Source organism: Bufo gargarizans, chromosome 5 (genome assembly GCF_014858855.1).
Source record: "Bufo gargarizans isolate SCDJY-AF-19 chromosome 5, ASM1485885v1, whole genome shotgun sequence".
NCBI classification, from domain to species: domain Eukaryota; kingdom Metazoa; phylum Chordata; class Amphibia; order Anura; family Bufonidae; genus Bufo; species Bufo gargarizans.
Window position 1 is genome coordinate 215322717 of NC_058084.1, and position 13616 is coordinate 215336332.

General features: G+C 42.9%; 1 protein-coding gene across 3 annotated transcripts in view; it reads left to right on the forward strand.

The window, feature by feature from the left end:
- The window catches only part of LOC122937993 (cytochrome P450 2C42-like), a 37480-nt gene that overhangs the window by 21375 nt on the left and 2489 nt on the right, over nucleotides 1-13616 (forward strand). For all 3 annotated transcript variants that reach the window (XM_044293237.1, XM_044293238.1, XM_044293239.1), the window contains exon 7: nucleotides 7102-7289. In XM_044293237.1, coding sequence (XP_044149172.1) covers nucleotides 7102-7289 — 188 coding nt within the window. The remainder of the gene's footprint in view (nucleotides 1-7101; nucleotides 7290-13616) is intronic.

The window sequence follows — 13616 nt, forward strand, 5'->3', positions numbered from 1 at the left end:
CCTCTCCAGTGCGATGGTGCAGATTTACGCAGATCGGGCACTCGGGTTGTGACAAAAGTCTCAGCTAAGTCTGCAGCAGCGGTTGCTGACGCAGGCTTCCGTTCTAGCATGAATTGTCTCACATCCGCAGGGCAAATACAAAGAAGCTGGTCTAGCACCATCAAGTCCTCTAGGATGTCATAAGACCCTTTTGTTAGGCCTAAAGTCCACTGGCGGAATGTAGTGCGTAAGCTGCTGACCACATCCGGATAAGAGTCCGTACGATCCTTTTGTAAGGACCTAAACCTTTTCCGATAGACTTCAGGGGTCAGCTGGTATTTAGCAATGATAGCGTCTTTTATGGCGGAATAATCTTCATCCTGCTCCATGGATAACTCCGCAAACGCGTCCAGTGCTTTGTAGCGCAACAGGGGGGTCAGGTGTCTGGCCCACTGCTCTTGGGGCAGACGATACTGACGGCAGGCTTTCTCAAAGGATCGCAAAAACAAGTCTATGTCAGTGTCCTTTTCAATGGGAGCAAATTTAAATTTTGCACTCACGTGTGATGCTGCTCCTTCTGCAGGAAAGTTGGGTGATGAGCTTCGGCTGGGTTGGTGTATTCTGGCCATGCTCAGTTCATGCCGACGTTGGCTTTCTGCAGCAGCGGCCCCCCTCTCAGCTCGGCGTTCTTCGCGCTCCGCCATGTACTGCAGGTACTTTACCGGGTCAGTGTCCATTAGTTTTTGGAGGGCCTGCTGCATCATAGGGTCCGTACAAATAGATAGTCCGGTACTGGCCGCTTCCGGGCGAGTACTTAAAGAAAAATTAGGATCCGTACTGAAATACTGCGCTGGGGGGCCAACAGGGCCCGCAGGATGTTCCCCCTCCGAGTAGTCAGGATTCTCAGTCTCCGGTTCCTCAGGACTTGAGTCAGATGGGCCGGTGTCTCCCGCAGTAGACACATCCAACAGCCGCAGTTGTTGGTTATCCCATCGGAACAAGTCTTTTATCAGGTCGGTCTTCGTCTTGCGACCGACTTCAATGCCCCGTTCTTGGCACAGATTTTCCAGATCTGCCAAAGCCATTTTCTTGTATTCCCCGGACATTTTCACGCCAAATAAAAGATAGATAAAGAAAACAAGATTTCGGGGAGGGTACTGGACTACACAGTCTCTCTGTACACACAGATAAATGTATTGCACTCAGCCACACCACCACCAAATTGGTTTGGTTCTGACAGAGGTAAATTAGTTAATCTCTGTTCAGATGTTCTAAACACATGCAAAAAGGAATCCCAGTAGCTGCCTACCAATATGTGACGAACTGCGACCGCCGCGGCCACAATACGTCACGAAACCGTCACAGCGCCCCTAGTGGTCAATCCGCAAACAGGCCCCCCCAGCCACTTCCAGCACACCGACAGTCTAACTTGAGTCCGTACAGTCGATAGGCTGAAAGCGCAGGGAGTGGACCTCCGATTGACCGCAAGTAAGCGTGCGACGAACTGCGACCGGAACTGCACACAGGGTAGTTTAACTGCCACCACCTTGCAATTTATGGGAGCAAGGAACCCACTATCTAGATAACACAACCGAGTAGCTTTCCCTTCGGAGAGGCTAGGGTAAGTTTTTGCAGTGTTTGAAAACAGGCATATGGCTAGAGAAATGACTTGGAGGTCATTTATTATATATCTATATACAATACAAATTATCACGATGCACAGTAATTATTAACACAATAATCAAGAAAAGTATAGTCCAATAAACAAAAGGGAGAAAAGAAAGAAAATACTTAGTTTCCGCAGAAAAGATGTCTGTTGGTGAAATCGTCCGTTGCAGGGATAAAGTCCAAGAAGCCTTTGTCCAGTGTAATATGCCTACAGCCCACAGGTTCTCTGGCTGAGGCCCTCTTTAGGTGTTGTTAAAAGTGGAGAACTCCTTTAGCAGATTCTAGATGTGTTATAAAGGGTCTCAGAATCAAGGCGGGGAATTGAGAGTCCGCCTGCTGGGGCCGGCTGTATTCCTGAGGTGAATGTCAGTTCTGAAATATGGCATGTGCCATATCGTGGGATGTCTCCGCTGTACACAAGTAACAAGCACATATTCACATTCCCTACAAAATATGGAGTTCAGGGATACCAAATATTACTATTATAACTGGTTCTATGATGGGGTAACACCATAACTTTACCTGGGCACATCTTAGAGTTATGTTTGTCCTATGTAAACATCCAGTGAATTCTGAGTGACACGATGATGTAATTTTTACGTCCGTAAGATGCATGGTCTCTCTTGAAAAGGTAAAAATCATATCTCAGATTCATGTTGCAGTCTGGGAAACCTTGGTGCCGGCTTGTCTGCAGCAAGCCAGCTTACAGACCCTGATAGCAGCGACACCAATCGGCTCCCCCCAGGTGCCGTCTTCACACCTAGCTGTGATATCTCTTCAGGAAGAGAAGTTCTTTTGTCAACCATAGGAAGCCAGCTGTAATTGCGTTATCTGCTAGGCATCTATTGACTGACTTGAACAAAAGGACTATGTTGTTCTCTGGGTACAACAGAAGAAGACGCTCTGAATAATCAAATTGTAGGTTCTGGGGCCTAGGGAAATAATTACTGTTTAATAAGGCAGAGTAATATTGATAATATTGGGAGGACAGTTCAATATTCTCGCGGCTCATCCGTGACAACTACCATGAGAGGGGACTAAGGGGGTAGAACTACTGTGAGGGGGGCTAAGAGGGCATAACTACTGTGTAAGGGCACTAAGGGCCATAGTTAATTGTGAGGGTACTAAGAGGGCATTCTGCTGTGTGCGGATAGTAAGGGGGCATAACTAATGTGTGGGGGCACCAAATGGGGCATTGTACTGTGTGGTGGTACTAAGGAGGTACAACTATGTGGGTCACTAAAATGGTATAACTACAGTGTGGAGCACTAAGAAGACATTCTACTGTGTGAGTACACTAACAGGGCATTCTACTGTGTGGGGGGACTACTATTTGGGGGGAATAATGGAGCATAATTACTGTGTGGGGGCATTTAGGGGGCATGACTACTGTTTTACGGGGCCCCACCTCGCATACTGCCATTAAAAGACAGACAGAAGAATAGTCCAGAGTAGTACTAACATATCACCATGAAATGATCCAGAGCAGTACTAAAATATTGCTATGACAGCACAGACAGGGGAACGATCCAGAGCAGAACTAACATTGCCATGACAGGACAGATGGGCGAACAATACCTAATAGCACTAACACATTGTAATGACAGGATAGACAGGGGAAAGATCCAGGCCAGTAGATATAATTTAGCAGGACAGCACAAACAGGGGCATAGGCCATGACAAAAGTTAGAAAGAGGAATATCAGTCTAATGAAGGTTGCTCACCAAGGGGCAAACTACAACCACCCCATTGAACAGACTGACTAGCTTATAAAAATTGACATTATCACAGGTGTAAGAAGTCTACTGAGACTGACCATTGGAGAGCAAATCTGGCTATCATGGCGTAAAAACTGGTATCTGAGATGCTAAGGCACATAGCTTAGGTTGGGAGGCGCATCTGTACATATGCAGAATCTCCCTGAGCTGTGGGAGCAAGCCTGTGAAGAAAGACACACGGCACTTCCTGCAATCTATTCCATATTGTTGTCCTTGCTGCTGAATGCGGTAATGGTGAGAGGACACAATATCATAATCGTGATCATAATCAAAGCAATTTGCACACTTGTTCAGGATCAGTAAAGTGGTAACTGAAACGTTAGTTAACACTTCCATATAAAAATGAATAGAATTCTTTACTGGACTAATTACATTAGATTGTCTAATATGTATACACTGTTTTAGCTAGTGCAAAACCTTGGCTACCAAATTGACAATGTGTTTCACCGCCCAAGCAGTGGAATGAAACAGGTTGTTGGTAAAACCACGATGCACTGCAATATAGAAGTACTACAGTGTATAGTACAAGGAGTCAAATGACTCCAGGTTTAAATCCCCTAGGGTAGTGGTGGCGAGCCCATGGCACGCGTGCCGGAGGCGGCACTCAGAGCCCTCTCTGTGGGCATATGGGCGTGTTTGGGCCGTACATAGGGTTGCCACCTGTACACTATTTCTAATGAGCGTTTCCAATGTGGAGCACTCTTTAGTACAGCCTTTGCCCCCCTCTTCTGCTTGTGTTAAAAAACTCACCTCATACACACTCACTGCTTACTGGATGTGCAGGATAGGGCCTGCACTCCAGTGTGATGACAGGACCTGCGAAACATGCCCAAGCTAGAGTGCAGGTCTTGTCTTGAGCATCCAGTGGGCAGCGAGAGTGTTTACCATGGCGCAATCAAATGGATGAGTTTTATTTTTATTTTTTTGCACAAAAAGAATAGGGAGGGGGCAATACTAATACTGTGGCCTCTAATGGGGGCATTCATTGGGGGGGTCCATTAATGGGGGCCTTATTAATACATGGGGCCACTAATGGGACATTTTCAATACTAGGGGGTGCCAAAGGAAGCATTCATTTTACTGGGGCGTGTGTTAAGCCTCCCCCCACAGCTTAACTTGGCCAGTATTTTTCAGTATTCAGGTAAAATTGCTGTGTTGGCACTTTGGGTTGCAGTTTGGACACTTGGTCTCTGAAAGATTCGCCATCACTACCCTAGGGCAGTGATAGGCCAACCGCGTCTCTCCAGCTGTTGCAAAACGACAAATCCCTCCATGCCCTGCTGTTGGCTGAAAGCTGAAGGCAGTCTTTGCATGCTGGGAGTTGTAGTTCTGCAACAGCTGGAGAGCTGCAGTTTGCCTATCAATGGCCTAGGGGTACTAAAAAAACGTAAAAGCAAACTGTCATGTTAATGCTGCCTCATCAGAGGATTCCTTGGAGCGCTCTGTATTGAACAACTCCAGTGCTCTGTTTGCGCTGGAGCTACTATAAACAGATTTTAACAAAACAACTTGGTTAATTTAAATAATAATTGATACAAATAATACAAAAATCAATCAAGAAGCAATTAGAGCAGCATAAAACAGGTGACAGATTCCCTTTAAAATGGTTTAATAAAGTTTATAAAACTATTCGAAAAAACACACAAAGTACTTAAAATGAAAAACCCTCTTTCCATCTATCATTTTAAAAATAGAAGTAAACATACTTGGTATTGCAGCATACACAAAACAATGCCAAAATTGCTGTTTCCTTGCCCCTAAAATAAATAAAAAATGATCAAACAGTTGTATGTACACAAAATGGTACCAGAAAAAAACTACAGGTCAGCCCACAAAAAGTGCTCTGACACAGCATAAATGAAAAAGTAAAAACGTTATACATATCATAATATAGGAACTGAAAGGACTTGTTTTTAATTCTTTAAAGGGGTTGTGTAATCTCTAATAGGGGCCTATCGCTAGGATATACCCCCATTGTCTGATAGGTGCAGGTCCCACCTCGTAAACAGAGCCTTGAAAGTCAGAGGGTACACCGTGCATGCGCAGCTGCCCTCCATTAATTTCTATGGGGCCACCAAAAATAGCCGAGCACCGGCTCCATGCTTGCGTGCCCACCGCTCCCATTCTTTTCTGTGGGGCCTGCGGAAATAGCTGAGCCAGCTATTTTGAATCCAACTTTTGTTTTTTCAATAGGAAGAGGGTCATGTGACACATCAAACTTATTGGGAATTTCACAAGAAAAACAATGGTGTGCTTGGTTTTAACGTAACTTTATTCTTTCATGAGTTATTTACAAGTTTCTGACCACTTAGAAAATGTGTTCAATGTGCTGCCCATTGTGTTGGATTGTCAATGCAACCCTCTTCTCTTTCCAAAACCCACTTTTTAAGGATCAGTTCAGGTCTGAAGTCACTTTGCGAGGCTTACATAATAGAAACCACCCAAAAATGATCCCATTTTAGAAACTACACCCCTCAAGGTATACAAAACACCCCACATCGTAAACTGCTGTACGGGCACACGGCAGGGCGCAGAAGGAAAGAAACGCCATATGGTTTTTGGAAGGCAAATTTAGCTGAACTAGTTTTTAGATGCCATGTCCCATTTGAAGCCCCCCTGATGCACCCCTACAGTAGAAACTCAAAAAAGTGACCACATTTTGGAAACTATGGGATAAGGTGCCAGTTTTATTGGTAATATTTTGGGGTACATATGATTTTTTTATTGCTCTATATTACCTATAAAATCATACCTTTTGCTAGGCAAGGTAACAAAAAAATGGATGTTTTGGCACCGTTTTTTATTTTTATTTTATATTTTTACAGCGTTTACCTGAGGGATTAGGTCATGTGACTTTTATAGAGAAGATCGTTACGCACGTAGCAATACCTAATATGTCTACTTTTTCTTATTTATTTAAGTTTTACCTAATAATAGCATTTTTGAAACCAAAATAATTATATTTTAGTGTCTCATAGTCTGAGAGCCATAACGTTTTTATTTTTTGACCGATTCTCTCAGGTAGGGTCTCATTGTTTGCAGGATGAGGTGCCGGTCCGGAACTATTTTGGGGGCATACGCCTTTTTGATCACTTGCTGTTGCAATTTTTGTGATGTAATGTGACAAAAATGGCTTTTCTTTACACCGTTTTTTTTACACAGTGGTTAGGTCATGTGATATTTTTATAGAGCTGTTTGTTACGGATGTGGTTATACCTAATATGTAGGTATAACCACGTCCGTATAACTCTTGTCTTAGGTAGGGGCTAATTTTTTGCGGGATGAGGCAACGGTTTTATTGATACCATTTTGGGGGGCATATGCCTTTTTGATCGCTTGGTGTTGCACTTTTTGTGATGTAAGGTGACAAAAATGCCTTTTTTACACAGTTTTTTTTAATGGTGTTTATCAGACAGGGTGTATCATGTGATATATTTATAGAGCTGGTCATTACGGACACGGCGATACTTAATATGTGCAGGTTTTGTTTGTTTTTTATTATAAAATAAGGGGAAAGGGGCATTTTTTTTCTTTTTTACTTTACTTTATTTATGACATTCACTTTGGGGGGTCTGATCCCCTCTGCAATGCATTACAATACATCTGTATTGTAATGCATTGCCTGTTAGTGTATGAACCTGTATAACATGTTATTATTGTGTGAAATGCTCCACAGAGAAAATGCAGGAGGAGATTGACCATATCACTGGAAATAATCGATGCCCTTCAGTTGAGGATCGCATAAAAATGCCACTTACAGATGCAGTGATTCATGAGATCCAGAGGTTTGCAGACATCACACCGTTAGGAGTACCTCGAGCAACCAGCCAGGACACCGTTTTCAGAGGATACCATATACCAAAGGTCTGAAACTACAAAATTCCTAAGACAGCGCTTGTACCTGCAGTATATATATTAGGGTCAATTATAAATCTTTATAATTAGTGATATTTTGTGTAAGTGAACATTTGCGTTATAGGTCTCCAGCATGCTGTTCCGGCAGATCCAGCAAAGCCATATGTTACTGAAATGCTTGCCGACCCCATATATTATAATAGAGTCTGGTGGAGAGCCAACCACGACGTGGAAAATATGCTGGGATTCGGCAGGACAAAAAACATTACATGCAGCATCTCCACCTTAGCATCTGCAACCCAACAATTTAGGTGGGCGTTAAGGCTACTTTCACACCTCCGGTGTGAATTCCGTTAGAGAACAACAGCCTACCAGAATTCTTCGAATCCGGCACTGCCTGATGTGGACAGAATGTCCGCCGGCCCCGGCTCCATTCTATTTATGATAGAGTCTGGCGGAGATCTGTATGCATTCCAGCAGACAAGTGGAGAACCGGCCGGACACAAACCGTTGCATGCAGAGGTTTGCGTCCAGCTGATTCTCAGCTTGCCTGCCGGAACAGCCATGCTGGAGTTTCACACCGGTGTGAAAGGTGCCTTAGTTGGCACACATGTGGATTAATAAGCACATTTTGCTGCTTCCTGGACACATTCCACTGTTAATGACTGATGGTGGAGTGGAGGAAGAGCAGAAGTAGCATTAGCTGATGTTGATGATGATGGCAATGTGACCTGGCTGTTTGAATGATGATAGCCTCGCTCACATTGCTGGCCAGTTCTATTCTCCCACATGAGCCTCTGATGCTGATACATGTGTTTAGGTACAGCCATAGCGCCTACATTTCTGCCCTTATGGCCTCATCCTGCAGAGCTTGCACATGGCAACTGTTCTATTGACTGGCAATGTTGCAAAATATTCCCATACGGAAGATGCTGGCACAGATCCCCCACCACTTCAGCTCGCCCTTACTCTGACAGCTTCTGATCCTACACCAACAACAGTAGTGGCATCACCTGCTTCTAAGCTGACAACAGTAAAAGCAGATTTGTTCCTGGCATGGAACATTGGATATTTGGCCATAAGTTGGCCTTGTTTTTTATCACTACCACCTGCCTCCTCCACCCTGATCCGATCCAACACACAATTATCACCATAGTCACCCCCCCACACACACTTTTCTCAGACTGTGATATATCATGGACTCCTTGTTGCCGTTCATGATTCCCATCTCCTACCACCACCATCAATGAGTGTCACTACCACCACCAACACAGCTATATAATTCAGTCATCAAGTCTGCCCCCTCCATCTTAACTTTCTCCTCACGGCAGTCCAAAGGCTGACCGTTCTCAACTCATTAGAGCACCCAGGGTATTGTCTCTTAGGAGAAAAAGGCACTCCACTAGGAGGGGTCAGTGAAGTCAGAGGTAACAGTTAACAGGGCCTAAAAGTAAAAGTTATGGAGGAGCAGGAGGAATGCCCTGAACACTGTCTCAAAGGTACAGGGTCAAACGGAGAGGTGACATTAAAGGGATTCTGTCACCAGGATTATCCCTATAGAGCCAATTACATGTTATTAGAGGTCTCCTACAGCATTTCAGAAATATACCAGTGTATAAGTTATGACTGCTGTAGTTTTGCAAAAAAAAAAAAAAAAAGATTTTATATGTATGCAAATGAATTGTGAAAAGAGCCCAAGGGGCAGTCCTACCAGTCAGTGGAGCCCAGCTGTACCCATTATGTGTGGGCTCAGCTCCTCCCCACATCCTCAAGTCCCCGCCTAGCTCGCTCGAGTGCATTTACTTGTCATCTAAGCGCTCTTGTTTACTTGTTACTTGAGCTCTCCCATCCATGTGCTGGCATCAGCCTCATGGAAAGAACTGCTGATACGCCAAAATTATTTCTGGAAAGCTTTTACTGATCCAAGCAATTCTAAGACTTGTCTCATGAAACATTGTACTTCATGTTAGTGGTAAATTTGAGTTGATATGTTTAACCTTTTATGTATAAAAAAAAATCCCAAATTTACAGAAAATGTTGAAAAATTAGCAATTTTCTAAATTTGAATTTCTCTGATTTTAAGACCAATAAGTGATACCTCGCAAAATAGTTCTCGTATGTATACTTTATGTTTGCATCATTTCTTAAATTTTTATTTTATTTTTTAAGACGTCAGAAGGCTTACAATTTTGGAAACCATTTTTGAAATGTTCAAGAAAATTTTCAAAATTGGGTTTTTAAGGACCAATTCTGAAGTGACGGGGCTTACTTACAGAAACACCCGAAATCTCTTTATGAGCACACATAGGGCTTGTTTTTGGAGGGTAGATTTTGCTGGACTGGTTTTCAGGTCCATGTCACATTTTAAGAGACCCTTAGGCACCCCTAGAAAGGAAACCTCAAAAAGTGACTCCATTTTAGAAACTACACCCCTCAAGGAATTGATCAAGAGGTGAAGTGAATGCTATAACCCAACAAGCATTTCATAGAATTTAGAAACACTTGGCTGTGAAAATGAAAAATTAAATTTTCACAAGTCATAACAGGAGAAAATACACCCCAAAATTTGTTACATATTTTTTCCTGAATATGGCAACACCCCATATGTGGTCATCAACTGCTGTTTGGGGGCATGGCAGAGTTTGGGGGAGGAGCACATCTGGATTTTCTAACACGGAAATTGTTTTTAGGAGCCATAACTTTAATATTTTTTCAGCAATGTAGCTGTGAGCAGGCTTGTTTTTTGTGGGACAGGCTGGAGTTTTTTATTGGTATCATTTTGAGGTACATATTTTTTTTATCACTTTTTATACCATTTTTGTGAGATGGGCAAAAATTGCAATTCTGTCAGTGTATTTTATTTTTATTTTTTATTGGGTTCCTCATGCAGTATATATGATATGATAATTTTATTCTGTGGGTTGAGACAGTTATGGCGATACCAAATTGATATTGTTTTTTTATGTTTTACTACTTTTCCAGCATAAAATTACTTTGTATTCAAAATAAATTATATTTTTGCATCGCCATATACTAACATCCATAACATTTTTACTTTTTCACCAATGTAACTGTGTGAGAGCTTGATTTTTTTGTGGAACGGGCTGTAGTTTTTATTGAAATCATTTTGGGATATATATGACTTTTTGATCACTTTTTATTTCATTTTCTTGGGAAGTGAGTTGACAAAAACAGCAATTCCGTCATTGTTTTAAAAAAAAAAAACCTTATGGTGTTCACTATTTGTTTACTAATTAGATCCAGTGAGTGAGGTTAGGTGGAACAGTGGATCTCCAGGATATTATTGTCACGAGACGCCGGGGCGCTCGCTCTCCTCAGCGCCTCTGGCGTCCTCGTCTCCTTGGTGATAGGGGGCGGGACGGACCAGCCGCGCATGTCTCCTCTGGGGACGCACGGCCGGCGTCCCCAGTTCCTCCAGCAACCAGGCGAGGTCTGAGGACCGAGCTGGGCACTCGGTGCTCAGCTGTACTTCCTGGTGCGGGTCATGTGACGCTGGCCACGTCACATGACCCCAGCTAGCTAGTATTTAACAGGCAGCCTGCTGGGCACAGGATTGCCTGTTAATTTAGGTTCCTGGCGATTTGTTTGATTCCTGTATGCTTACCTGATCCTGTTCCCTGACGATCCTTTGCCTGCTCCTCCTGTACTGCGCATCCCTCCTGGTATTTTGACCTCGGCTTCCACCTGACTATTCTTTGCGGACTCCTGTTGTACTTCTCTACTCTCCTGGTATTTGACCCCGGCTTCTCCTGACCATTCTTTGCTTATCCCTCTGTACTGCATTGCTCTCTTGGTTTTGACCCGGTCCGTTATTTGTCTTGTCTGTCCTCCCTGCACATGTTCTAAGTTAGGGACTGCCGTCCAGTTGTCCCCTGTCATCAGGACTCGTGAGGCAAGTAGGCAGGGCCAGGGGTGAGGGTGGAGCGCAGTGGTCATTATCCTCCCCCCTGTGTGTGTGTGGACGTGATCGTTACAATTATCGACATTTTACAAGCACAAAAGAGGCCAAATTCGGAAGAAAAGTCAATCATAGCCCCCCCCCCAACTATTATTTCTTCCACAATACTTAAGAGGCATATCTGGGGAGTGAGGATTCTAGGGAATTGGAAACGAGTATTAACCTTTTCTACCCCAGTTTTTGCCCTTCCTGCCCAAGCCATTTTTTTCAAATCTGACATGTGTCATTTTATGTGGCAATAACTTTGGAACACTTTTACTTATCCAAGCCATTCTGAGATTGTTTTCTCATGACACATTGTACTTCATGACAGTGGTAAATTTGAGTCAATATATTTTTCCTTTATTTATAAAAAAAAATCCCAAATTTACAAAAAATTTGGAAAAATTCACAATTTTCTCAATTTGAATTTCTCTACTTTTAAGACAGATAGTAATGCCTCATAAAATAGTTATCAGTCATCATTCCCCATATGTCTGCTTTATGTTGGCATCATTTTATAAATGTTATTTTTTTTTAGGACATTAGAAGGCTTAGAAGTTTAGAAGCCATTTTTTACATTTTCAACACAATTTCCAAAACCATGTTTTTTCCAAGAACCAATTTAGATATAAAGTAATTTTGAGGGGCTTACATAATGAACCCACCCATAAATGACCCCATTTTAGAATCTACACTCCTCAAATTATTCAAAACTGATGTTACAAACTTTGTTAACCGTTTACATGTTCCACAAGAATTAAAGGAAAATGGAGGTGAAATTTCATAATTTCATTTTTTTATGCATATTTTTCATGTTAATTAATATTTTCTTGCAACACAGCAAGGGTTAACGGCAAACTAAACATATATATGCATTACTCTGATTCTGCAGTTTACAAAAATACCCCATAAGTGGTGGTAAACTGCTCTATGGGCACGTGGCAGTGGTCTGAAGGAAAGGAGCACCATATGGATTTTGGAGCTAGAATGTTTTTTATGCACCATTTTGTATTTGAAGAGACCCTGACATACCCCTATTGTGGAAAACCTCAAGAAGTTACTCCATTTTGGAAACTACACCCTTCAAAAAATATATTCAGGGGGCTACTGAGCACTTTGACCCCCTAAGTGTTTTTTGGAATTTGGAAACGCTTGTCTGTGAAAATGAAAAGTTTCACTTATTCCAATAAAATGCCCAACATTTTTCATTTTCACAAGGAGTAACAAGAGAAAAATAACCCCATAATTTGTTACCCATTTTCTCCTGAATACGGCAATACCCCATATGTGGTGGTAAACTGCTGGGAGGGCACATGGCAGGACTCAGAAAGGAAGGAGCGCCATATGGCTTTTGTTGCCCAGATTTTGATGGATTGGTTAATGGGCGCCATTGGTTTTTATGAGTGATTGCCAAAGGGGGGGGCTCATTTTTTGCGTGATGAGATGACATTTTTATTGGTACCATTTTGGGGTACATAACACTTTTTGATCTCTTGGTATTACACTTTTTGTGAGGCAAGGTAAAAAAAAATAGGCTGCTTTGGCCTATTTGTTTTTACACAGTAAATGCATTTTTGAACAGAATGATATCTTGTTGTCACGAGGGTGTCAAGAGCCATGTCTGACTCCGTTATACCCAGGGTCAGGAAGTCGCAGCGGGTGCCTGCGCGCTCTATGTCTAAAGATCACGCTGTTTCTTAATGATAGTTTTCTGTGTTTGTCTTACTATCCTTTTTGTCTCACTCAGGGATCCGTAGCTTCTCCTCCTCAGCTGTTTCTTGTCTGTCACTCCCAATCTCCTTATATTCTCCTCTCTCACTTCTCTGGTTGCCAGATATAGAGCTTCCTGCCTGGACTTCTATACTGACCCACTGGAGTTGTGAATCCTGGTTGTTGTTCCAGATTGTTACCCTCCGGATCCCTGTTGGGCTGTTTGTTGTCTTCGGTTGTCGCCCACCTGGGATTATATGTTGTCTGTATTGTCTGTCCTCCCCTTGGTGTTTTCCTTTAGAGTTAGTGGTGCGGACTAGTGTTCCCACCGTCCTATTCACTATCTAGGGCTCATCTTAGGGAAAGCCAGGGTTTTAGGCACGCGATCGGTGTACGGGTGAGCAACCCGTCTAGGGACGTCAGGGCAGTCAGGTGCCAGCCTCAAGGTGAGATAGGGGTCACCACCTTTCCCTCTCCCTTGGACAGAGCCTTCCCTTTTCCCTCCCTTTGTGTCAGGTATGTGATAGGCACGCCGGTCGTGATACTTGTTTTTGTGTTGACATTTTCTGACTGGCCTTTTTTTTAAATTGTCTTAGGTAGGGTCTCATTTTTTGCGGGATGAGATGGCGGTTTTATTTTGGGGTACATAAGACCTTTTGATCGCT